This window comes from Pararge aegeria, chromosome 14 (assembly GCF_905163445.1).
Source record: "Pararge aegeria chromosome 14, ilParAegt1.1, whole genome shotgun sequence".
Taxonomy (NCBI): domain Eukaryota; kingdom Metazoa; phylum Arthropoda; class Insecta; order Lepidoptera; family Nymphalidae; genus Pararge; species Pararge aegeria.
The window spans coordinates 4755046-4781381 of NC_053193.1; the positions used below are offsets into that span (position 1 = coordinate 4755046).

The 26336-nt window shown below is 33.0% G+C and overlaps 2 protein-coding genes across 2 annotated transcripts in view; one reads left to right on the forward strand and one right to left on the reverse strand.

Moving 5' to 3' along the window:
* The window catches only part of LOC120629176 (ras-related protein Rac1), a 59261-nt gene extending 43142 nt beyond the window's left edge, over positions 1-16119 (reverse strand). The window contains exon 1 of the mRNA XM_039898011.1: positions 15803-16119. Coding sequence (XP_039753945.1) covers positions 15803-15837 — 35 coding nt within the window. The 5' untranslated portion in view covers positions 15838-16119. The remainder of the gene's footprint in view (positions 1-15802) is intronic.
* A 427-nt stretch (positions 16120-16546) lies between these two features.
* Positions 16547-20908, forward strand: LOC120629236 (histone acetyltransferase KAT8). The gene has a single exon (XM_039898105.1). The coding sequence runs from the start codon at positions 16605-16607 to the stop codon at positions 17931-17933; it is 1329 nt and encodes a 442-aa protein (XP_039754039.1). The 5' UTR covers positions 16547-16604; the 3' UTR covers positions 17934-20908.
* Positions 20909-26336: the final 5428 nt, after the last annotated feature.

Sequence of the window (26336 nt, forward strand, 5' to 3'; positions counted from 1 at the left end):
TTCGACATGACAAACAGACATTTAAATTTTAATGACTTGTAAAGATTGACGAGCCAAAGTTTCGCCGATATGCGTCGAATATGTGTGACCATACCCCCGTTCTTATTAATTATTTAAGTCAAATTCCACGTGCACCAATTAAAGCCCGGTCGTTATTTAAAAGGGGGCATAAGTGGCGCTGACGAGATAGCTTTCAATTAAATTAACAGGATCAAAGTGAGACTGATGCCCGTTTTCTGTAGACCTAGGATACGCTTAAATCGGATGCCTAATGATTTAGGTGTTTAGTGCCCGTTGTAATCAACGCCCAATGATTTAGGCGGTGGCTACAAAAAAAAACGTTTCACCAACTCTTAGGTGATAACTTTTGGTCCAAAACAGATGTTTGCCTAGGAGTATCCTTAGATTAGGCGTTACTTATTTAGGCGTTACTTTATTGCCTTGTTTGTCGTGAGTGAAAACGGGCATTGGGCGTTTGATTTAGGTAAGAAGAGCTCATCCAAGCAGCAATGACGTATATTCCTTGCATGCCCTGCGAAGTGTTGTTCTCTTTTTGAGCTCTGTGTATGGTTTTCCACTTAACCTCAGGTGAGCCATTATTGGTCTGTAAATTATTACACAGAATTAAGAACATACAGAACCCTCGTTCAGCCATTATTGCATGCAGAGCATTGTGTCTAAAAACAGTGAAAATCCCTCGCTTCACACCCGCATAATGTAGCTAGTTCACAATCTTTACCCACTTTCCACATTTAATGGTGAACGATTAGAACATTAAGAGGTGAAATAATTACTGCTAAATGGAGTGATGAGACTTGCCTGTTCGAACAACCCTACTAAAGTGGAGTGGTCTTTGATGCTTACAGCGCTACACGACTAATCAATATTAGTTACGCGGTTTCTGTATGTTCTTAATTCTGTAAATGATTACTATAAAAAAAAAAAAAAAGTGAAACCGACACGATACACCTACCGAAATAGGTATTTTGTTACTGTCATTAGTAATGAGGAAGTGAGACATTTAAATCTATTATGTAGTACCTAATTAATTGGAGTTTTAAAATAAATATTGAAGTGCATCATTATCCTTGTAATATTCGAGAGAGGCAGCATAGGTGATGATTGTAAATATATTTGATGGCCGATTAGCGCAGTAGGCAGCGACCCTGCTTTCTGAGTCGAAGGCTATTATGGGTTCGATTCCCACAACTGGAGAATGTTTGTGTGATTAACGTGAATGTCTTTCAGTTTCTACGTGTTTATCTGTATATTTAAAGTATTTATATACATTATACATAAAAAATATTCTTAAGTCGTCTTACTTTGGGGCTATATGGCGATGTGTGTATTGTCGTAGTATATTTATATTACCTATTTATGTATATATATGTATTATAAATCTAATAGCTGTTGCCGGCGTTCTTTGGCACCGTTTATTGCGGTTTTTTTTAAATCCCTTTGAAACCGTTTAGTTTTTCTTTTGTTTATTTAGCTTAGTTTATTTTTTAATGAACAGTAGCAAAATACGACAGATTTTCATATTATAACAAATTCATTATTAAATAAATTAATTAATAGAAATTCAACACAAATCATAAAAAATATATAAAATGCAAATTTAATGTAATATATTCGGTATTAATATGCACTCCTAACATGGGCAGGAGACATTTTTCTTGCCGCGGAAAGGTTAAAGTTTTTGCTCTCCGAAATTTTGGGCAGATTTTGGAAGTGGATATAATATGGTGCGAGTAATAAAAAACAAGGGATTTTTGCTCAAAATCTTTTGGCCTTGCTTTGGCAGGTGGACATTGTATCCCTTGCCAGGGGATATAATCAGGGATATGATTTTGATTGGTGGTTTAGTTAGGACGTCAAGAAAGGACAAACAAACACACTTTAGAATTTATAATATGAGAGAGTATAGTTAGTGAGCACAGATAGAGTGCAGTCCACCCACACGCTAGGTACATTATTTAATCATTTAGTATCTCATTTATTATATTGTATATAATATATATTTTAAATTTATTACTAGGACGAATGAAAAATCAAAATTGTAAGACTAAATCCCCACTTTTTTTTTTTTTTTAATAAAAAATAAATAAATGCATATACTACGACAATAGACACATCGCTATCTAGTCCCCAAAAGAAGCGTTTCTTGTATTATGGGTACTAAGATAACTGATGAATATGTTTATTAATAATATACATAAATACTTATACATAATAAACATCCAGACACTGAAAAACATTCGTGATCATCACACAAACATTTTCCAGTTGTGGAAATCGAACGCACGGCCTTGGACACAGAAAGCAGGGTCGCTGCCCACTGCGCCAATCGGCCGTCAAAATTGAGACGAACCAATGTACGCAGAGCGTCTACAGTACCTACGTTCAGTCTTTGAAGTAACTCACGCTTTTGCCATAAGCGGGCAGCGGCTTTCAAAGCGAGCAAATTGTTTGATTAAACGAACTTTACACATTATCATTGAACATTTATCTTTACACATTCATTGTACTCACTCAATACACTTTTAGAGTGAGTACTCTCGGTCTAGTTTTCAAAAATTTATTTTGTTTGTTTAAAATCACTTTTTATGTCACTCGTATCGCATCTCTACCCGGTATCTATTTCTTTGATAGCACTTTTACTATTAAATCTAACTATTTTTGCTTTTCACGATCTGTTATGAAAGCATAGTAAATTTAGCCTCAACATATAAAACCATTACCGGGCCCTGTAGTGGCCCGGTACGGCAATGCATGTCTGCTCCCACAATGAGTAGGGTTAAGGGCCTTAGTCCACCACGTTGGCTCAGTGCAGATTGGTGTACTGGACTCCACACGCCTTTGAGAACACCATGGAGTACTCTTAGGCACGCAGCCATCCTCACGATGTTTTTATTCACCGTTGAAGAAAGTAATATTCTGCTCTTGCTCAAATGACAAAGAACTTAGAAAAGTTAGAAGTGCGTGCTGGGAACGATTCGAAATCCGCACTTATTTATTAAGCCTAGTATAAACTAAATTCAATATGTACCTATTGCAAAACTACTTCCTGTACACAGTATAGAAGTATCAAGTACAGACTGTGTAATAAATAATGATAAATCGTTAATGAACCATTTGCATGTTACCTTCGATTACGAAAGTTAGTTCTACAACAGTTCACTTATATTCAACGTTCATAAAATGATAGTAATACCCGCTTCGATTATTAAACTTTATATACCAATGTATGAGACCACAGGGTCCAGTGATTTGCGATAGTAGAAACAGGAAATGTCATTTACGGGCGCATTTAAAAATTAACGTAGGTACAGCACCGCGTTTTAGTTTATCGCCTATATTCTGTTTCTGCGTCGTGGATCTAGTAGCTAGCAACTTCGGATCACGATACCCTGGGTTTGATTCCCGGGTTGAGTATAATTTTTTGCTAGTGCATTTTCTACGAAAAGATTAAACATCACTCATTTTGTAAATGAGTGATGTTTAATCTTTGAGCCCTGTGCCTCGGAAAAGACTTTGAGAACGCTCCTGGCTTTATCATATAATAATAGGTAATAATCGTTTAAGCTCGCCAGTCATTATTGGAGTAGCGTGGAGGATGTCAGCTCTAACTTAATCTTATGATAGATTCGAATTTGAACTACAATCAAGAAATTTTATTTTCATATGTACACCGCATCCATTTACTTAGTTAATATTTTTCAATTCCTACCGACGGAATATTTATATATATATATACTAGCCGTTTCCCGCCCGCTTCGCTGGGCGAATTGAAAAAGGAAATAAATTACATTTTATGTTTCATTTTTATTTATTTTTTTCATATTTTTATTATTCTCCTTTTTTTTATTTTTGTATGAACATAAATGGACCCCGCGGATAGAACTGTAAGCATCGATATTGTTTAGACTTACTCAAATTCCAAATTCCATCGATTTAGCCTGTATCTTTCATCCAGGTGATTTTTCTCACTAATATTCATTGTAACTTTCAATGTGCAATCATTATAACATTTCCGTGCCTTTCTTCCAAAAATTAATAATAATTGACATGAAGAAAAAAATTTGAAATGAGCATTGAAAGTTTAAGTTAAAGTCATTGCAAGTCTCATATGGGAAGTTGAAATCTGTCGAGGTTCAAGTGCGACGAATTTTCTGTTAACTAAAATTTTCTCCGTGACATCAATTTTTTATAGAAATTTAATTGTGCATGTTTTTTATGAATTCTATTGGAATAAGTAACTAAATTTCTTTTCCACATCTCATGTGCTTGGAAAATGCATTCATTTTAATCTGTTACATTTCCGCGATCCCGCAATAAAAGAATTCGTCGGTTATGTAGTCTGCAAAGTAAAAAGAATGTAAAATTCTTAGTCCGTTGATTGGATAGCTACATGTAAAGTTAAGTTTTTGAAACCTCTCAATGACTTTTTCTCCGCTGCCAAAAAGACGATTGTTGTAAGGAAATACACGAATATCCCTACATACACGAAGATCCCACCAAATTTGGAGTCTGTAGAAGTTACAGGTTAGAAATAAAATTTTTAGATTTTAACACCCACACCCGCAATTCCTGTCGGAAGTAGACTTTATTGAAATCCATTTTGAGATGTTCTTTATGTGAATAATAAAAGATTCCTACCATATTTAGAATTTTTAGAAGCTATATTTCGAAATTGAAATTTTTTATTGTTAACACCCACCCCCGCGAACCTTATTGGAGGTGATTCATTGTAAAATCCGCTCGAAGATCATTTTTATATTACATATAGAACACTCTCACTAAATTTTGAGTCTATAGGAGCTATCGCTTGGAAATTGAAAATTTTCATTGTTAACGCCCCTGCAATCTTCTTTGGGGTGGGATATCGTAAAATTTGTTCATAAATCATTTTTACATCACTTATAGAAAATTCCTACAAAATTTGGAGCTTGTAGGAGCTTTAGCTGGAAAATTAAAAATATTAATTGTTAATACCCACCCCCGCAACCCCCTGTGGGGTGAGCTATCGTAAAATTCGTTCATAGCCTATTTCTACACCTCTTACAGAAGATTCCTACCAAATTTGAAGTCTATAGGAGCTATAGTTTAAAAACGGGAATTGTTCATTGTTAACGCCCCCGCAATCCCCTTTGGGGAATGAATTTCTTAAAATCTATTCATAGCTGACTTCTACATAGCAAAAGTAATATTCCTACCAAGTTTCACGTTTCTAAGTCTTATGGTTCCCGAGATTTCGTGGTGAGTGACTATATAGATGGGAATTCTTCGATTATCATCGAAATTTTTAACATTTTATCGGGCTTTTTTAAAATTTTCTTACATACAAAACTTTCTACTGACAATTCTGAAGATAAAAAAAAGCCCAATTGGTCCAGCCGTTCTCCACTACCGTGAGTAGATTCTTAGCTGAATGTAAAAAACCATAATCCGTTTAATACACTCTGTTGAAATCCATGAAAACAAAAGAATCAAGAGAAAATGCTTATCTTTTGTTTTTATTAGCGGGATAAATGTTCATAAAAGTAAAACAGCAATAAAAAAATGAAGGAATGTTGGAATTCAAAAAATAGATAGCCATAAACCATCTAGGAAAAATTTCGCATCGAATGGTCGTAGTTTCATGTCGATACGATCAGTGGTTTAGGCGTGATTGAGCCTCAAACGAAGACCATTTTCATTATATATATATATATAGATAGAAGATATGTATCTAATAATAGTAATTGAAAAAAGAAGTTTAGGAAAAATTTTACTAATTTGATCTTTACGTACCAAAATGAAGATAATATATGGACTCCCAGATGTGAAGCTTGTTGTTCTAACTCACAAAACAGTAGCAACTTTCGCACAATATATTGCTCAAGAGTTATCAATCAATCGCGTTAGTTGAATGTGGGAAACAGTATGTAGTAGTACTACAACTGCTCCCTTATTACGAAACTTATGCATTGCGATCGTCGCAATCTTGTTTTCCTGAACGCTCTAAATTAGGCAATGTCAATCCTGTTTCTAGAACCGGAAGACCTTTTTTAATTTTAATTTTTTCTTTCATTTATTCCTTTCTTTTTTCGACAATGGCAATTCGGATATTTATAATTTCTGAATTGTCTCTGGACTGCTCTGGTGGGACACTTCGGCCAATGTTAGTTACCATCCTACCGATAAAGTGGTGCGCTACGATTAAGACTAGAAACTATAGGGATATGGGTTTTTACATGACAACAGGTTTGCCGGCTATCATCTTAGACTGCATTATCACTTAGGTTCCATCAGTGGCGTGCACAGGTATTTGGTCTAGGGTAAGAAGTGTAAAGAAATAAAATGGCATAAAATGCCAAAATCCTCCTCCCTTGCCGGTTATATGAAAATGTTAGGGTATACAGTGCATGTATGGAGTGCACGCCACTGCCAGGTGAGACTGCAGTCGAGGGCTCACTTGTAGAGGTCCCGGCCCTGAGTTTGATCTGAATTTCTTTTTCCGATGAATGATGAAATTAGAATTGAATTTTCGATTTCAAAATTTTGGCTACTATGAATTTAACTCACACAGATAACGATTGTTGCCATCGCATTCATTGCGTCCGTTCCGTAATAAGTCCACTGTACCGACTACGTCACGCAGACGACATGCGGGCGCGTGATTACACATATCAATGAGAAAATGTGCTCACCAGATTGATGCCGAGACTATTTTTACAACAAAAGAGCCGGTTGTTGGACGCATTCGTCCGGTTTTGTCAAGTAATTGAGAATACATCGCCCGCTCTTCGGTCTCAACTCTCAACCCAGACTTCCTTAGAAGCGGTATTTGTGCAGAGGGAAATACAGCTGGCATTCACTCCCCAGTATCAAGTCACGCCTTTCCTTTGATAGTGGCAGAAATAAAATTTATTTAAATTGCAATTCGAATTGACTTATTAAAATGCAGTGGAGTTTTAGCATTTGCACTAATATCATTGAGATCTAGCTAAACTTCGAAAAAAAATTCAATTTGTTATGTATGTAGGTACGTACGTCTTAATAGACCGTAAAATATTCCCACGAATGAAATCCGCACCGTACAGCGTGAAATTTGTATCAACCGCAGATATTTATTGCGCGAATTTTAAATCGTAACTGCGTGTATCTCTCTCTGTATAATTGCAAATGTTACGGAATTGTAAAATAAAATCGCACGGGTTTTTTTCGCACTATTACAAAAATCAGTCAAATGTTAAAACGGCACATCTTCCTTTTTTTTAGATAGCCCAGCGTTTAGTACTATACTATTACTAGCTCGTTATTCTCGCACGTTGGCTTTTCTCGCCGAAGGTTGGCTGCTAGAAATTCGAAGTAGATTTTTGTAAACAGTTTTTTTTGGGTGTATACAATAAAGTATTTAAAAAATAGATTTCTCTCTACTGCAATCAGACCTGGTGGTGATTCAGTCTGAGATGGTAGCGGGCATAATACCGGAATGCTAAATTGCTTGTCGGCACGTCTTTGTAGTAGCTAGCCACCAGCTGGCCCAGTCCAGAGCAAATTGAAAATTATAAATTCCAAATACTCCGCGCCGGGGTTCGAACCCGAAAACACCACTTATAAGACCACATCGCTCACCACTGCGCCAGGGAGGTTTAATTCGAACGCATGACCTCGTTGTTGATCATACTAACCAAAAGAACAACAAGGCAATTTTTATATTTCATTTAAAAACACTTCTAGATAACATAAAACAGTTTCAGTTTGATAATTCATTAAAATCCAAACACATTTACCAAATGTCCGATAAGGGTTATCAGAACCATTACTCCTAATATCGTTACCAACAATTTGCTTTCAATTCAATGGTGATAAATGATTTCGACGAAGAATTTCTCGTTTTCAAATACAATAACGCGCAATTCAAATTTGTATAGTTTTAAGGAGAAATACAAGTATCTTTTCATTTTGTTTAAAAGTGAATATTTATAGGATATTGATTTATAATATATATAGGTAGTTAAATAAACTAAATTATCAGTGCAGGAAATCACAAACGTTATTGTTAGTATGCATAAAAACAACTAATCGTAGTTACTAATAAGTCAATTGACTATTAATAAAAGAGTTATTTGAAAGGACGGAGAGTAACATAGGCTGGTAATATAATCATAAACTAGCTGTACCCGCGAATTTCATTTCGCCTTAATATACTCTACATCTCAATGTCTTAATAAAATACAATACGTAAAACTCATCTTACTCCGGATTAATGTACCTCTCAACATCAACAGTTTTACGATTGGGTTGTGACGTGCGCTGTCAGTTGCGGTTTGACTTTTGTTACTAATGAACGGCTAGATAATTGTTTGAATTTTAATTTTTTTTTTAAATATTGAATATTAATACTTATTATCTAACAGGAATAAAAAAAAACAAAATTAATGAAAATCGGTCAATCCGTTCTCGTGCTATAAATGGTGTAACTGACACGACTTTGTTGTAATAAATATAGATAGTAAGACATGTTTTTGACGTTTGCTAATAGGAGTATGAGTACCTACTAGAAATACGTAAAATAAAAATGCAAGATGCTTTTACTATGCAAGCCGCTTTTCTACTGTGGTTTAGACATCTAGGACAGTGAATTAAGAGCACATCAGTTTAACATGTAGTCAGGAAAAAGGTGTATTTATAGACGGTGAGTTAAATTAATGCACGTCACGTTCCAATCCAACAGTGCACCTGGGCTACCTCGATAGAAAACCTAACTTTCTAACAGTGCAAGACTTTGGCCAAATATAGAAACCAATATGTACCCAACCAACTACCTAAGGGGAAAGTGATGGCTATACGTGTAAGAAAGTGCACGTACCTACAACTATTTATAACCGACCTACCATACTTTCTGATTCGACATGAGCTATGGGTCCTTAATTTTGAACTTTTTATGTAAGTTGGGAGGTATTGTTACCATCATAGTAAGAATAGCCCGTTGCTGGGCACAGGCTGCCTCCCTCATAGTTGGGATAACGATGTTAGAATCTCCATGCTGCTCTAAAGCAGGTTGGCGGGCTTTCAAGGCTTTTATTATAACCTCTTTATGATGGTTAAATGTGCTTTTCAAGAGAAAGGTGTGCATAACCTATATTTACTACGAGCTGAAAATTATAATTTATTGTGAATAACACAATACCAAACATTTTTTTTCGCACCCATATAATAGTATTCTATGTTTTTTTCCTTTTACGCCTTTGGTTGCCGGGAAGAAATCGCTATGTAACGATAAGTCCACCAATTTGTACCCTCTTGGTATATACTCGTATTTATATCTCTGGAACTACATTTTTCTTTTGTGTACATTCATTCATTCATTCATTCATCGTACCCCCGTGGACATACAGACAATACGTAGGTTTTAATGCATGTTTGTGCGTTTGTTTGTCACTATTTTGCAGACAAGCTACTGGCCTGATTTTAAATTGGATTTTGTATTACTGCCTTTAAATACATAGCCGATACAAGACTATAACGTTATTGGCTTAAAAATACAGTGTAAAGTTGTTGAATTAAACGTAGGTACAGTGGGTATACTGTTACTTTATTAAAAAAACGATTTTTTTTTGTAGTCTCTTGTTAGAGAACCATTTGTGGCTAGCTGTACTTTGGACGCAGCTGCACGGAACAGCGATTTGTTATTTTCCCGTATCATTGGCGTGGTCTGTCACCGGTTATTTTCTCCCGAATTATTATGAGATGAGTAAAAGCAAATACATAGAGTCATTATACTATCAAAACAATAATAATATGTACAGCTCAATTTTATTTTTACTTACCTTATAATAAAAAAATTGAATTCAAATAAAATCCATAGCTACAACAATATAAATTATCTTATTTACTATATTATAAATTAAAATTGGCCACTTATGGGGGGGGGGACGGCCTGTGCCCAGCAATAAACTACCATCAATACCTCTCAATACGTAATTTTACGTATTTTTATTCTCATATAATACACTTTTGTTGTAAATAATCTTTTCATTACGTTTAACTTCTTAGTGTTAAATATGTTTTAAATTTAAAATTACAAAAGTGTATAAATAAATAAAAAACAAACATAGCTAAAGGAGACTTTCTTTAAGTGAGTGTGTTTAGTTTTATTTTCTTAAAGAAAAAATAGACAAACCCTGCTCTTTACTGCATGTTATTGGTCACACAGTTTAGGAGAATATTAAAATACAGTTCGAAAATTGTTTTTAACGTAAGCTTATAGAAAAGTCATATTATAGTATTAAGGACTACGTCAACGATAAAAATGCTTGGGTGTAAATTATTGCTTTAACCAGGTTGCTTCTTTAATAGTTTTTAAATGACAATGTGAGATGGTGATAACAAAAAAAAATATAACAACCGGCTAAGTTTGTTGTGGGCTTCTTCTTAGACCAGGGCGCGTTTGGAACCCTCGTAGCTTTAGTTTTAAGTTGACGAATTTATTTATCGCCATCAACTCACTCCTATGTCATATTTTACATGTAATGTACGCATCATAGGTGCCATCTATTTGCCTAATTAAATAAAGAAATATTTGACCTTGACTTTGACTTTGAAAACTTAATATTACGGGATGTGACGGGTCTTAATCGTCTATACGTGCTATCCGCGTAGCCAATAATACTTCATGTTAGGACCTTAAGTAAACGCATTCTAAAACGCGGGGAGCAGCTAGTAAACAAGAAAAGAAAACAAAGCAACCTTTGACAATTACCAGTTAGCCTTGACCACAACGACTAAAATACGTTATTTTTATAATATCAACAATTAAAAACTTCGGCAATGCTAAAATAAATGCAAATAAATTCTAAATGTCATAGAACGACCTTGCTTCGAAAATTCATAACGTTTACGCTTTAAAAATAACGTAACGTTTGTAGGTATTTTTGATACACCTATTTTTTAAATCTGGACCGGACATGCTATGAGTAGTGTGCCACTATAGCCTCGATTGAATACTGTAATAAATACAACCATCAAAGCTCATTTTTGACCAGTGCACTTTAAATTTAGTTTATGATACGTATTAAGTTAAAAATCCTTAAAATGGGAACGGTTCTAATAAACGTACGTGTAATACGGGTAATTTTTGGGACTGGCACGTATTCCCTTTTATCCGTTTATATTTAAGGGAATTAACAAATTAACTTAAAAAAATAATTAATTAACGGTTTCCTTGTGTGAATGGTAACCGGGTTCATTGACCGCCTGCATTTGATCTCGCACTATCTAAGTGTTATTGAAACGGTGTAAATTTAATGGAAACCCATTTAAGTATGTACTAGGTAGGTATACCAATTATTTATATTAGGATATTATTTTCTACGTCGCCTTTCATATTATTCTCGCTACATTGAATTTATCATGACGTCGTAAAGCCTTATAATAAGCGAAACACCAAGTCAAAGGCAAGGGTACCGTAGTTTCCTATTGAGTAGGTTAGTACTTAGTACTCTTTCTGCGAAACTATCGCATGTCCAACCAATAAACAAATATAAATCCACAGGTAAAAACAAAATACATATGATATATGACCCTTTCATTGTCAAGCAAAACAAACTACATTTTCTTCACGCAAAAGTGATAAATAAAACGACCTGTAATCCTACGCCTAGTTTGCATAAAGAACTTGCTTACTAATTAACAGAAACGTGAAACTGTAAGACCTATGTCATATGACGTCATCTAGTTAGAATAACGACGCTAAAATTGATACCACACCGCGTCCACATCCCACGACAAAAAGGCGGCTGACCTACTAAGGCTGGCTTGCCACAAGAGCAAGGAGATTTATGATGTTGCTGGGCGGTGTGAGGATCTGAATCTCATTTGTGAAGCTATTTAGCTGTTCAATCAAACCTAGTTATGCAAGCTGTGTTCATCATCATCATATCAGCTTATGACTGGCCCTCTACAGGCATGGGTCTCCGCCCACAATTATAACCCCTTTATTTAAGACCTTAGTCCACCATGGCCCAGTGCAGATCGGTGGACTTGACAAACCTTTAAGAACATTAATAAGAGCTGTCAGGCATGAAGGATTACTTACGATGTTTTCCTTCACCATTGAAGCAAGTGATACTTTAATTGTATCACTGCTCTCTAAGCTGTGTGCCTCTCAGAAGTGATATTGCACTGCCTGACTTTGCAATTAGAAGGGGATTACAATCTTACAGAGATACCTTAACAGAAAAGGTGGTGGTTAACCCACTAACAAAAAATTTCCCAAAAGGGGTTGACATTAGGCGAGCAGATGATTATAAACAAGTTCATTGGTATATAATATCAAAGGCATATGAAAGGTGTAAGTTATATATATAATGAAGATTCGCGAGATAGCTAAGACATGCAATTTAATTGCATATCTTAGCTATCTTGAGTAAAGACTATTTGACTGACAGCTGAAATCCCTAGCTCATATCCGAAGCTTAACTTAAGTAATGGGTACCCAACAAATCTGCAAGGTAGATTTGGTTGGTACCCATTACTTAAGTTAAGCGGCTCTTCTGCATCTGTTCCTAGAAGCTAATGCAGTAGTTAGGAGCTAAGGCAGATAGAAAACTGAACTCTAGTAGACAACAAATAAGCTAATCCTTGGATGTTAGGCAAACTTGGTAACAAAATCTTCCTGATTAACACATTGGACACTATAATCACTATAATTAATTCTTACTACAGATTGGTGGAACATCTTATGAATAAATAAATACATCCTTGTATAACTCTAGTGCAAAGAGGATTTTCCATAGCTTAATGAGACAGCATCAAAGCTCAACAAAGTAAGTCCACTGACCTATTTCTTTACATTCATGTTTTGTGTGGTCTGTTTTATAATGATGATGTTGCTTAATTTGTTTATAATAACAAATGGTGCTCATGGAGCATATTTTAAAATATTAAGTATTTTTATCTTCCAAAGACAAGGCTTTATATTATTATTTTAATACTTTCTGGAGGCCAGGGTGGAACCTCACCAATTTCCTTATTTTGGACTAGTACTGTAAATTTATTTTCATCATCATCATATCAACCACTAGGTTCACTGGCCCTGGATGGACCTCTGCCATTTGCAGGGATTTCCAAATTCCACAGACTTCTGTCTAGTAGTTTCCTCGTCTGGCAACCAAGTAGGAGTCTACCAATGCTTAGTTTTAATAGCAAAACCCACAACCTGAAAATTTTGACCTAAAACTAAAAATCTAACTAAGGACCAGGTCTATAGACAAATGACTGCACATATAAACTACAAGATCCACAATGAAGATCAGAAATACTTTTATTATAATAAGATCAATAAAGAAATGTCAACAATGTACCTGTATAGTATACTAGTTCACCATGGAATACTACAAACAATAACTATAGTTATATATATAGCTGTATATTACACAAAGAGGAAATGGGACAATTTACATTCACCCTGCCACCGTGTCAGTGCCCTTTTGAGCTCACCTTGAGTCATCTTTAGAAAATTACATAGACATTTGCTGAGAACACTTTATGAATGTGAATTAGATATGGTAATGCAGACTTGTATTTATAATTATGAAGGTATTGTGTTGGTATATTCTGTTGAAACTAAATTGAGCCTAGAGAATGTAACATTTTAATATAAAAATTTGTTCCAGTTCCTGTAAACTCACTCACAACACTCTTGGGAATTTGAGTATTTCCTAAACTGGCCATCATTTGAACTAACTCCATAGAATCAAGTCAAGTTGATAGGTTATTTGTGTAGGAGTGTGAAGAACTACGTATTTATAATAGTTGTAAGAATTTTTTCAGTTCCACACACTGCAGTTTGATTCTTTATTATAATTTAAATCTAGCATTATGACTAATTTGTAACTTGTTGTTTTAACAAAAAGCTCCCACAAGAACAAAAAAATCTGATTTACTTCCCTAATCATTCATATCAAACTAAGTCAGAGAATTACTCTTGAATAAAAACAACTCTATAAATTCTGATATTAATAAAGATATTTACCACAGTCATGTATTTTACAAAAAATAGAGTATCTTTATTGCAATAATCAGTATGACTTTAGAGATAAGACTATTTTGCATTTTACTACAATAGAGATAGCTTAGATAACATTGTTGATAATTATTTGATAAGAAAGCACAATCTCTTGAGGACAATTTGTAATGAATTATGAAAAGGAGGTGGTTTTAAAAGACTTTTGACTGAATTTCACCTCTCATGGAACATTTGGTTGTCATTTTTAGCATACACATGTTGTGGATGTGTGATGTTAAAAAGGGTTACATAGATAATGTATCACATTGAGAATTTATAGAGAATGGACTGGACACTTTATTGCACAAAAAAGAGGGAAGAAAATACACAACTGAAAATTAAATATATATATATATATATATATATATATAGACCTACTTGATATAAATGATTTTTTTTTTCTCTTCATTACACTTTTAAATATCTCTTTGTATTTATATATATTTATATTAAATATATATATATATATATATATATATATATAATATAAATATATTATAGAGAAAAAAAAAATCATTTATATCAAGTAGGTCTAATATAAGCACTTTTGAAACTTCAAATCTGTCTGTGTGTCGGAAGGCAGATTCTACCAGCAGAAGAAGCTGGCAAGAAACTCAGCAGTAGCTCTTTTCCAAATATCAACAATTGACATTTTACATTATAAAATTATTTTTTCTATCTTTTGAAGACAATGTGTGTATACAGTCAATTCACTACAACTGGCCCCTATCTAATATAGTCCCTTATATTATAGAGACAATAAGTTTGTGTCTATTGCAGAATATCAAAAGAGGTAAAAGAGCTCATACAAACTTAAAATTAAATGTAGGTCCAGTAGAAAAGGATAGCAGTACATTTAAACCTGTCAATATAGTTTAGTTTAAAAGATATATTTGACAGACGGCATTGACTATTTAATACAGTCAATTCTGTTATACACAAATATCTGGAGTAAAATTATTGACTGCTGTCAAAATAGTGCTGTATGTATCGCAATGGTCTCTGTACTAAAGGATAGCACTACTTTACAACTTATCAATTTACTTTTAGTCACCTTTACTTTTGTGTAAAGCTAAATTGTCACCAATATTGCCCACATTTACTCCAACTCTAATAAACACAAAGCTTTAGCATTCTACAAATAGTATTTGTAGAATGCTAAAGGTTTTTACAAATAGTATTTGTAGAATGCTAAAGACCTGTAACTATTTTGAATTGCACTAAAGATCTAAAATCTAGTGTTGTATTAGTTCATAAACTTTTATGTAGATAAGTTATATTAGATACATTAGAGAAGGAAACAGGAGGAAGGGACAGCAATTTAAAAGATGGAAAGACGAAACTAATAAGGCGAACAATAAATAGAAATTAGGTTTTTACACAGAGACAAATGTATAAGTTTAAGCACTAATTAAAATTTTTGTAAATAACTCACGATTGTTAGATAGTTAACTGTAATAAAACTTTACATATTAATTAGTAAGTCTTCTATAATGGGTCGATTCGTTTTCGAAGAAACAATATGTAAGTACATACATACTAAATTACGAACATTGACATTTCATACAAGTATGTGTAAATATATTATAACCTCCTTTATTTTAAAGTCAGTTAATAACGTGCACTATCGTTCAACAAGACCACTCTCAGGTCTGGATGCGTTTTAATGACGTCAGAGTTTATTACGATATTTAGTAGGTACCACAAAATTGTTTGTACAAATGCAAAATTATTTCGTTTACTTACCCATCGCCAACAACGACACACTTGATCGCTTGCATTTTAGCTTAGTTTAATGTTCAAACTAAGGCAACGGAGAGATTATTAATCGGCAAAATGCTTCCAAACCAATCTCGTATAAATCACTGCACTTAAAATCACCTTTAATTGTAATCAATACACTTCGGCATTACAATCAACACTCGCGTAGACGGACTGCACAGTTTTTAGATAACGAAATTAATTTCATATCTTCTTTCTGGCGATTAGGAAACCAATTTACAAATCGGTTGAACACGAACGTTTCGCCGATTGCATTACGGTCGCTCACTGCTCAGCAGACAACTCATGTTTCATTTAGTGATGCTCTATAGTCTATGGACGGTTAAGAAGAAAATGTTGCCCGTCTATTTATTTTGTTTCCAAACTTCTGTAGATTTATATTTTCCATAACTTTGTGTTGGGAGTTCAAATGTTTTTTTGGACATTAAAAAAAATTAAAAAATATTCCACAATCGACCGAGCAGAGCGAAGTGTATCTAACACAAGAAAAATTGCAATTCTCCACGCCACGCCTGTATTGCTTTTATTGAGAACTTTATCTTCGGATATTTTTATGTTTAAGACTTAAGAGTTAGAGTAAAGTATTATCATTGGCTAAAATTTATCTATTATTGGAATTACCGATTTATACTTTTCTTCCCTAGTTCCTATGTCTTTGATTTGCGCGACAAACGATTTTAGTTTATAATCTATGGATGAATCAAGAAATGGCATGGTTGATTGTGTTGCGCGGTATTGCGTGATCCGTAAATGATTATTGTTTAATATGGCTAAAGGTGATAAAGACTTAGAAAAACCAATTGTGAACAATGAATTACCGAACCCCGAGTGCCGTAGCACCGACAACGAAGACTCGGAGTCTACGCAGGAGCAACCTTTGGATATCGGAGAGCATTATTTAGTGCGGCGTTCAGATGAGTCATGGCACCCGGCTGAGATAATACAAACGCGGTACAACGCCGCGGAATCGTGTTATGAATACTATGTGCACTATGTCGGTTATGATCGAAGATTGGACGAATGGGTTTCGCGCCACCGGGTGATGTCCGATAGGTTTGATGTGTGCGAAAATTCCAATAACAACATAAACTCTGACCACCTGCTCACAGACAAGTCCGGCCGCAAAATAACGCGCAATCAAAAACGTAAACATGACGAGATCAATCATGTACAGAAGTCGTACGCGGAAATGGACCCTACGACAGCGGCCTTGGAAAAAGAACACGAAGCAATCACTAAAGTCAAATACATCGACAGAATACAGATCGGTAAATACGAAATAGACACTTGGTATTTCAGTCCTTACCCTGACGAGTATGGTAAACAGTCAAAATTGTGGATTTGTGAATATTGCCTCAAATATATGAGAATGGAGAAGACCTACAGGTATCATTTGAGTGAGTGTACTGCTCGCCAACCACAAGGCAGCGAAATATATCGTAAAGGTACAATAGCTATTTTTGAGGCAGATGGTAAGGAGCATAAGATATATTGCCAAAACCTATGTCTATTAGCAAAGTTATTTTTAGACCATAAAACACTGTATTTTGATATAGAGCAATTTCTTTTTTATATTTTATGCGAAGTTGACAAGCATGGAGCGCATCTTGTTGGCTACTTCTCAAAGGAAAAGGATTCTCCCGAAGGCAACAACGTTGCTTGTATACTAACTCTGCCTCCATACCAGAGACAAGGTTATGGTAAACTGCTTATTGCATTTAGCTATGAACTCTCTAGACTTGAACAAGTTGTTGGTAGCCCTGAGAAGCCGCTGTCTGACTTAGGTAAACTAAGTTATAGATCATACTGGTCCTATGTTCTATTGGAAGTATTAAGTGCTAGTCGTGGTACTTTAAGTATTAAGGATTTGAGTCAGATGACTGGAATATCTCAGACGGATATCATATCTACTTTACAATCAATGAATATGGTGAAATATTGGAAGGGGCAGCATGTTATCTGTGTTACACCCAAAATTGTGGCTGAACAGCTGGCCAGTTCACATTTTAAGAAGCCCAGACTTTGCATAGATCCTTCCGCATTAAGATGGACTCCGCCGAATAAGCAAGGGAACTCTGCAAAGGCTAAGAAGTAGTATAGGCTTACAGGCAGGGCTTAGAGAGTGTGAGAGGACATTCAAATGATTTCTCTAGGTTTCAAGCCTGTTACAAATTGTACAAACAATTTATTGTATAATAATTTAAATGTGGTATTGTGACTTCTTTACTTATGTCTGAATAAAAGTATATCGGTAACCTTGGGACAAGATTTGCTTGCTCACAATTGAGTTGTCCTTGCATATCAAACTCTGTATTGTCAAAGTAAAATTGACTTAATGTCACTTGTTTAAGAGATTGAAATCCTGTACTTCTAGATTTTGTTATACAAATATTCTGTCGAACGCCCAAGGTAAAGAATAGCAGGCAAAACAAAGGACTTCTTGATTGCGATCAAGCAAATCTTGTACTAATGCTACAGGAGTCTTATACTTTGAGCACAGGTTGATAAGTTGTGTCATAGTGCATTGAAAAAAATCTTTACTTTGCTTACGTACAATATAATTGCAACAACACACATTGGCAATGCTATTATATATTATATATCCTATTCCAATTACTAAAATTGAAATTCCAATTGAAAATTGTTTTTTCAATTTGAATCTTTCTGTTATTTCACCTACCCAGGTCCAAATCTTCTGACGTGCAATTTCTATGGTATTGCTACAACTAAAAAATAGCTGAATTGATTTTGATAATTACTTTTTTGGTTTTGGTTTCCTCAACAACTTCTGAATTGCTCATTTCAAATGCAAATACATGGTATGAAGTTTGTGAGGTCCTCATTTTAGGTTTAACCTGCTCGTCAGAAATAAATCGGCAAAATATTTTTTTCTAAAACCCAGAACATAATGTGCCGGATGTAATAAAAATTCCTATATAAAAATGTACAAAAATATTTTTGTGATACAATGCACTAACAACTCATCACTGTGTTCAAAAAAAATTGCAACTGTAATTAATCTTAATTAATGGCATTTGTTGATGTTGAGAAGTAAATTAAGTCCCATTGTACAGATTCCAGTAGAGAGACATTACCAGGTAAGAGCAAATGAAAAAAAAAAGTAAACAGATTTATTATTAGTAAGTAAATAGTAATTAATATGTAGGAAAAAAAACATAAGTGTTAATGTAAAAAAACATAATTCAATTCCTTACATATATAGTATTATTGTTTGCAATTTTAACAAAATTATATTCCTATTGTAAGATATCTTTTTTAGTGAAATAATTTCTACTGCAATGGCAAATCTTTTGATGGTAGCTACTAAACTAGCAAACGGTTGTAGCCTTTTTCCAGACCTTAGCCAATTTCAAATTGAAATAAATTCCAGATATTGGTTGCTGGGAATTAAACTTGGGACCTCCCGCAGAAAAACCTAAAGCAATTCCTCAAGAGGTCATCAAAAAGTTAAATTCGAAATTTATTACATCCATCTTTATATTTATTGTAAATACCTATTTCTCTTGTATGATTTTTCTTTTGACAGATTGTTTAAAAATTTGTTGTTATTTTTAAGTTTTTTTGTAGATCTGTTTAATTAAACTTTTATTCAGTTACTCACTGAGTTCCTTTACTGGCAAGTGATATTATTTATAAGTTTTTAATTAGGATTCCGTTTTTAGGTCTTTCATAATTGTTTTGTATAATATCTTAGATATTAAGTCTAATTTTGTAAATAATGTCTTAGAGCCTTTTCACACGACGAAAAGTGAAGCTGCTGTATCCGACCGAAATGTAATAGTTTGCGTGGCCGAAACCGAATTTCGGCATTGGTCTCAGTTTCGCCAGAAATTGAAGTTCCGATTCCATAATTATTTAAAACATCATATAATTAATATAAACCGTTATTATTTATTATATATCTTTATTTTTGTAAATATGACATCAATAGCGAAATTAAACTTACCTGATTCAAAATAATAGCTTTTGGGTAATAAATTATTAACAGTTGCATCTGAAAAAGTCGTGTGAAAAAGCAATGAATAGAAATGTTGACTGTTTTTGTGTAATTTGGTAATGCATGTAAAAAATATTAAATATTTAGTGCATTAGGCACCCTTATATTATATTTAATAATTGAGTGGTTAATTACCACTGCAAAAAAAAATATAATATCACCCATTTGTTTTGTAGAATATAATTTTGGATTTACAATATTAAATCATAAAAAGAGCGCCATCTAGTGACGATACTGTATCCCATGTAACATAGGTGTTTCGATGCAACAGATCGTAGTTAACTTTTAGGCGATCGATTAGGGTAGAAAATTTCATATTGAGCACTGCGTGGGTACGTCTTAGATGAATCGATAATTTGAGTTTGGAACGCGTTTTGGGTGATTTCCCGTCGTACGTTGTAAAATTAAATCCGTTTTATTTGTGCAGTTCCAATCAATCCAGCTTTTAAAATGAATATCTTTAATATTTTTAACGGTTATTTAAATTTTTTTGTTACGAATATTTGTCTTCATGTGTGGGTTAGAAATAATAAGTCTGCTAGAAACTTGACCAAAAAATACACGGGCATAAATAAATATTTCACTTCTAAATTATATTCTACTCAGTCAAATTTCGTAGTTTTTGTAATGGTGTGTGCTGATCGCATGTTACTATTTTAGCCGAGTAGTTACGGAGTTTTTAAATTTTACATCAATGCGCCCATGTCCTTGGCATAACGTAGGTACTTGTAATGTCATGAAAATTGACGTCTAAGATCTCTTGGGCTTTTGACTTTGCTCAGTCAAAGTTAGTTTTAGTCAGATACAATGTTTCGTTATTTCTTGAGTCTAAGCAAATTCAAATTAAAGTCCAAAGATTCTAGGTAGGTAACGTACGATCAGTATTAATTTAACAATTTGCCACACGCGTGCCAGATTGAGTTTAGAGAAGCGAAAGGATCTTCCTTGTCATTAGATTCTGTGAATCATCAGTTTCACTGTTTATTTGTGATAATTCACTAGTTAAGTAAGGAAAAGTGTCGTTCAGAAATAAATCTGGAAAATGAAAACAAGTTTTTTTCGTTTTATTCGTTATTTTAGATAAAACCTTTTCGTATGGCGTCCGCCTTTTGTTCATCGACGGTACATAATTATTATGTCATCAACCGATTGACGTCCACTGCTGGACATCGGTCTTTGCAATCACCACCGGTAAGTCCCGACCTGTCAAGGGAACCCTTAGGTGCTTACTGTCATCGCTTAAATCAGTATCATATCAAAATCAAAAGTCATAAAAATACACTTTATTTTACACCAAATACAAAGAATTAGAACAAAAAACAAATATACGGTTGTCTGTAAAGTCGGTTTACTGTCGATAGTTGAACGTGATAACGTCGTAAGAAAATACTGTTGGAATGGCATTTTTCAAAAGAAAATTTTAATTTTATTTGTTTGATTGATATTATCGTTGCTATAAACAATTGACACCACATTCACTTTTCACTGCACTTCATCCTTACCGAAAACATGTAAATGTATTATTGTATAGAAGCTGTCCACAGGGACGCATCGCTCACTCAAGTAGGAGAGAGACAGATGTCGAACGCGGAGGCAGACTGTGCCTCTGTCGCTCGTTCCGCGCTCTCGCTTGCACTTCAAGCCTTGAATGGAACGCCTCAGAGCGAGGTAACGCAGCATACGTCATGTTTTTTCGTGCCTGCAGCCGGCTCCATCGAAATTGTCACGTCAAAAAAAAGAAAAGGTACAATAGGCGGCTCGCTTATAAGCGATCTCTACCGCATTGTTTCAGAATTATAATTCTTATTTTTCAAGAAAGTCGAGGTATGTTTTAGAAACTGATTCTTAAAATATCACAGCTTTAAGTATTTCCTAAGCCCCTTTGACAGGCAATTTTAGAAGCGTAGTTTATAAACCGGTTTATAAACTCGACTAAGATCCTAGATCTTATTGATAATTGATGATACACGTTCTCAGAACTGTAAGTTTCATTTTTACTAATAATTCTAAATGTGAAAGGGCTACTTTGCTTGTTTTTGCTAACTAAAAAACCAATCAAATGTTTTGCATAGGGTTATTTAAAAGGACAGAGTGCTGACACTGCCTGTGTTTACGCAGACACTTGCGCACTCTCGTATCTCTCGCGTAGTTCAAGGAAAATCTCGGAAGGAAATCGGTCAACGAAACTGTTTTTACTACGACAGTAACATATAAAATCAAAGGTTTTTACTGTCATGGTTAGTGATAGTAAACGAGATCTATTGAATAATATAAAACATGGCTGTTTTGTAAATAAAACAACATTAACACATATCTATCATTTCAATTTATTTTCATTACCGCCTCACTTACATGATAATACCATAAACAAATAGTAAAATTTATTAAATACAATAACATATCATTTCAGGTATTGTTGTGCGTGTAAATTATACAATTTACAGTTTAATTCTCTCAATCGAATTTTTAATTGAATGCACAATAATTTTCTATTGATTTTTATTATTGCCCCCTCATATGACTGAGATTAGGGTACAACCGAAATATCAGCTCTGTAGCTATAGTAATAAGGTTCGAGATCAAAAAAACGAATATAAAAAAATGGTACGATCTAATTATTAAAAAGGCTTTAAAAATACCCGAAATAATTTAATTATTATATTTATTAAACATCCGAAATTCAGTGTATTCATTATACCACAACATTTAATATTCGACTCATTTATTTTATTAGAAAGCATTCTAGAAAGATTCCTTAACAACTACCAGTTTTCCGTATATAAAGTAAAGTAAGTAGATTTTCACACCAGTAAAAATTATTTTAGGTAAATAAAATTCTTCAAACTACGTTGAAATTCTTGTAGAATAAAAGAGTCCAACATCAAATTATAAACATAACATTATGTGAAATATGAATATTTAAAAGGAAATAAGCGTGAGTCACATTATTCAATAGTGAATTACTTTGTCCAATCATACCATATGTCCAAACCTAGTGTACAAACAAAAGTAGCAAAATCGAATAGAAGGCCTTACTACCAACTAATAAAGCAGTATTATTTTGATATCGTTAACGTTTTGTTTCAGTATTATAATTCTTATATTTAGGATGTATTTAATTTTTTCTAAAAAAAAATTGGAAACAGATTGGAGCTTCCCCAAGCCAAAATTAATACTAAACGAAAATTATGTGATGCAGCGAAACTACTTCAAGATGGCGGTGCTCCGTTTTGGTTTGCTTTAGCTATTGACTGTTGTAATAGGATTTTGGTCATAACCGTAACACCTGTTTACTTCAACTTTGTTGTCATCAGTTTTTACATTAAAAACTACTCTACTACTACTAACACAGTAACTCACTAGTGAAATATGCTTTTCTCGGTCAACAAACTAAAACATTACATCGCTATGCACAACAACATTATGTCACCAAACACCGTACTTTAGCATAATATTTAACACTTATTACAATTTTTTGTGTATTTTCTCTTTTTATTATCTTTATTATCAGAACAGATCTAATATACTGTTATATATCTACATCTAAAATATCTGTAATAATGTCTACATTTTAGTTTAGGCGAATCCCGACACCAGAAATTGCATACAATTGAAATTAAGTTCAAAATTTGATACATGTAATTTTCAGCAGCGAATTCGATTGTATTCCTTCAACATACAATCTTTAATGAATACTCCAACATTTTCAAGCGACATAAAAATGTAACTTTATCATTCAAGTTTTCCATTCTTTATCTTTAAGATATTATTTAAGTATATATTTAAGTTTTATAGTTGTTATCTTTTCTTATAATTAATACAATAGAGTTTTGTTGCTAAAAATTTAACGTATTCAATTATTAATTTTACATTTGTATGCCAATTGAATACTTGTGTCAAGATTTACCATAAAAGGTACATTCACACTTAGCGATATTAAAAACGATAATAATCGATAACAGTTATCTATGTATTTGAAAGGAGCGTAATTATAAAAATATTATACAAGCTATTCCACTTAACTAATCACGCTATAAGATTGTTTACAATAAAAGTATCATAAAATCAAGCCAGATTTGTATTATACACAATCGTAGAAAATATTTTACGGCCTCTATATGCTTTGAAAGATTTTTTTTTATTTTTATCTTCTCATTATGTTCTCGTTAACACATATCCATTGTATTTAAATATAATATTGTTGGGATTCGAACTATAAATTTTATAGTTTGTACTTATACAAGAATCTTATTTATCAGTAAGATTTTTTTTTTAAATATCATTTATTTAAAAGCAAACAAGTTTTATAGATATGTAATTATTAAGAAACGCTTTGATACATTGTTCTAATAAATTACACTACAAGGAAAAAAATATATCTAAGATCTTTGAAAAAATACTCACTATTCTTGTTTAGCATAATTTTTATAAGTCTAAATTATAAAATATAATAATACTGAATAGCTCAGATGATTAATGTTGAAAATTCATAAGTTATTTAATAAGATATTTGATTACCCATTAACACATCGACTAGATTACATACAAATTTTGAGGCATTACATATTGAAATAAAGTTTTCTTTTTGGAGCTCTGCATGTAGAAAATTCTCAAACACATTATAAATTTAAATGCGAAATCTTAATTCCGTAAATATATTGTAGGTATTTTCAAATATAATTAAAGATATATTAACACTCTGTAAAGTCATATTTTGTCGTTCAAATCAACGTCCTGAGAAAAATAATAAATCTAATGTCAGTAGAGCGAATGAAAGGATTTTTACAAGCCATTTCCTAAATGCAGTTTAAAAAATACAACCAACGGAGTTGGCATAACTTTTGTATTTTTTTTTTGGTAACATTCTTTCGTATTTTGTATATATTTTTTAATATACAAACAAAATTAGAATCTATTTTGTAATTAAAAACTTTTTAATCAAACTGATTTTAAAGTTTTTAATAGTAGTTAGGGTTTTTTTATACCGGTAGCAGCTACTATCAACGCGAGAGAGAAATTAACGGGTTATCACTATAAAATCTGAAATCTATTGCCTCCGTACCATTCAATTAATAATCAAATATCCCATTGAAGAGAGGGCGTCCATTTATTACGTGAGGCATTTGGGAAGATCGAGCTTTTTTATTGTTTTTTTCATAAACCTAACGCAATCAAACAAATTAAGTTATTTAAATTAAAGTATGCATTTTGAAAAATCTTTCGTGAGATAGAGGATCGAAAAAATCTCAGGATATCTCATTAGAGGAAAAAGGAGGTGGTGGAATTGAAAAATCGCATCACATAATAAATGGATGCCCCCAATAGGAATATTTCACCTACATGGTAACACAGCGAAGCTTCCCATTAACAGCCGATACAACTAAGTGTTTATATATTCACTGCACATACATCTTACCTAATTTATTTATTTTGGTTTAGAACATTAATGACTTATTATAGTCAACGATGAAACATTTATTAATAATATATACCGATATGCAGTTATTTTATTTTGTTATATGTAATTAAATAATGTGTTTACAAACATTGTCATATGATTTAACACTTACTTGCAAATAATGTGTAAAAAAATTCTTTAGCTTTTGATTTTAAAAGTATGTATGTTTTTTATTACTAAAGTTTATCGAACACTTACAAAATACGTTTTTCGATGAAATCCTAATTTAAATAAAAGCTGTAAAATGATCATAGTAACAAATGTAATGTGATCATATTATTTGCATTTATTACATTTTTAATCATTAGAAATTAAAATAAAATAATTGTTGTTTGTATGCTCAACTTGAAAATGATTTGAATAACGCTGAATGCAAATAGAATATTTTTCTTGATGTAAGTGCAAAAATTAACGGGCTTTTAACGATAATATGTAATATAATATATAACCAGGTTACATCATAACCCATTAAATAAAGGATCACAATAGTACACTTTAGACCAAAAAATGTGACCACACTGCACATTAAGTTATTTTTTTAATTTTACAAGTAAGATATTTTTATATATTTCGCTATGATTTCAAACAACATGCGTAGAGCACAAATTACACATATTACATGGCACAAGTATCAAAGTGGTAACGATTAAACAAGAAAATATTATCACAATAACAAATTACGCAAAAATAAGTAGGTATAATAAATATTTCTAGTCTGAGAGATAGTGAACAACTATATCGGAGTGTTTCGCTAGGTTATCGTAGATTATATCTGTACAGGATGACCAGTATCTATTTCGGTATAGGTCGGTTAAAGATTTACAACATGCAGTACACGTAAAGTATCAATAATCAAAGAAAAAATAATTGAGACAGATTTAATAAAAATACATAAAAGACATAAGTAAAATTTTAACATTTTTTACTCCACTATGTTTAAATTAAATATATAACATCAAATGTGTGTAAAAAAAATAATAATTGTATACTGGTCCTGTATGTTTGGGCACTTTCAACGAATC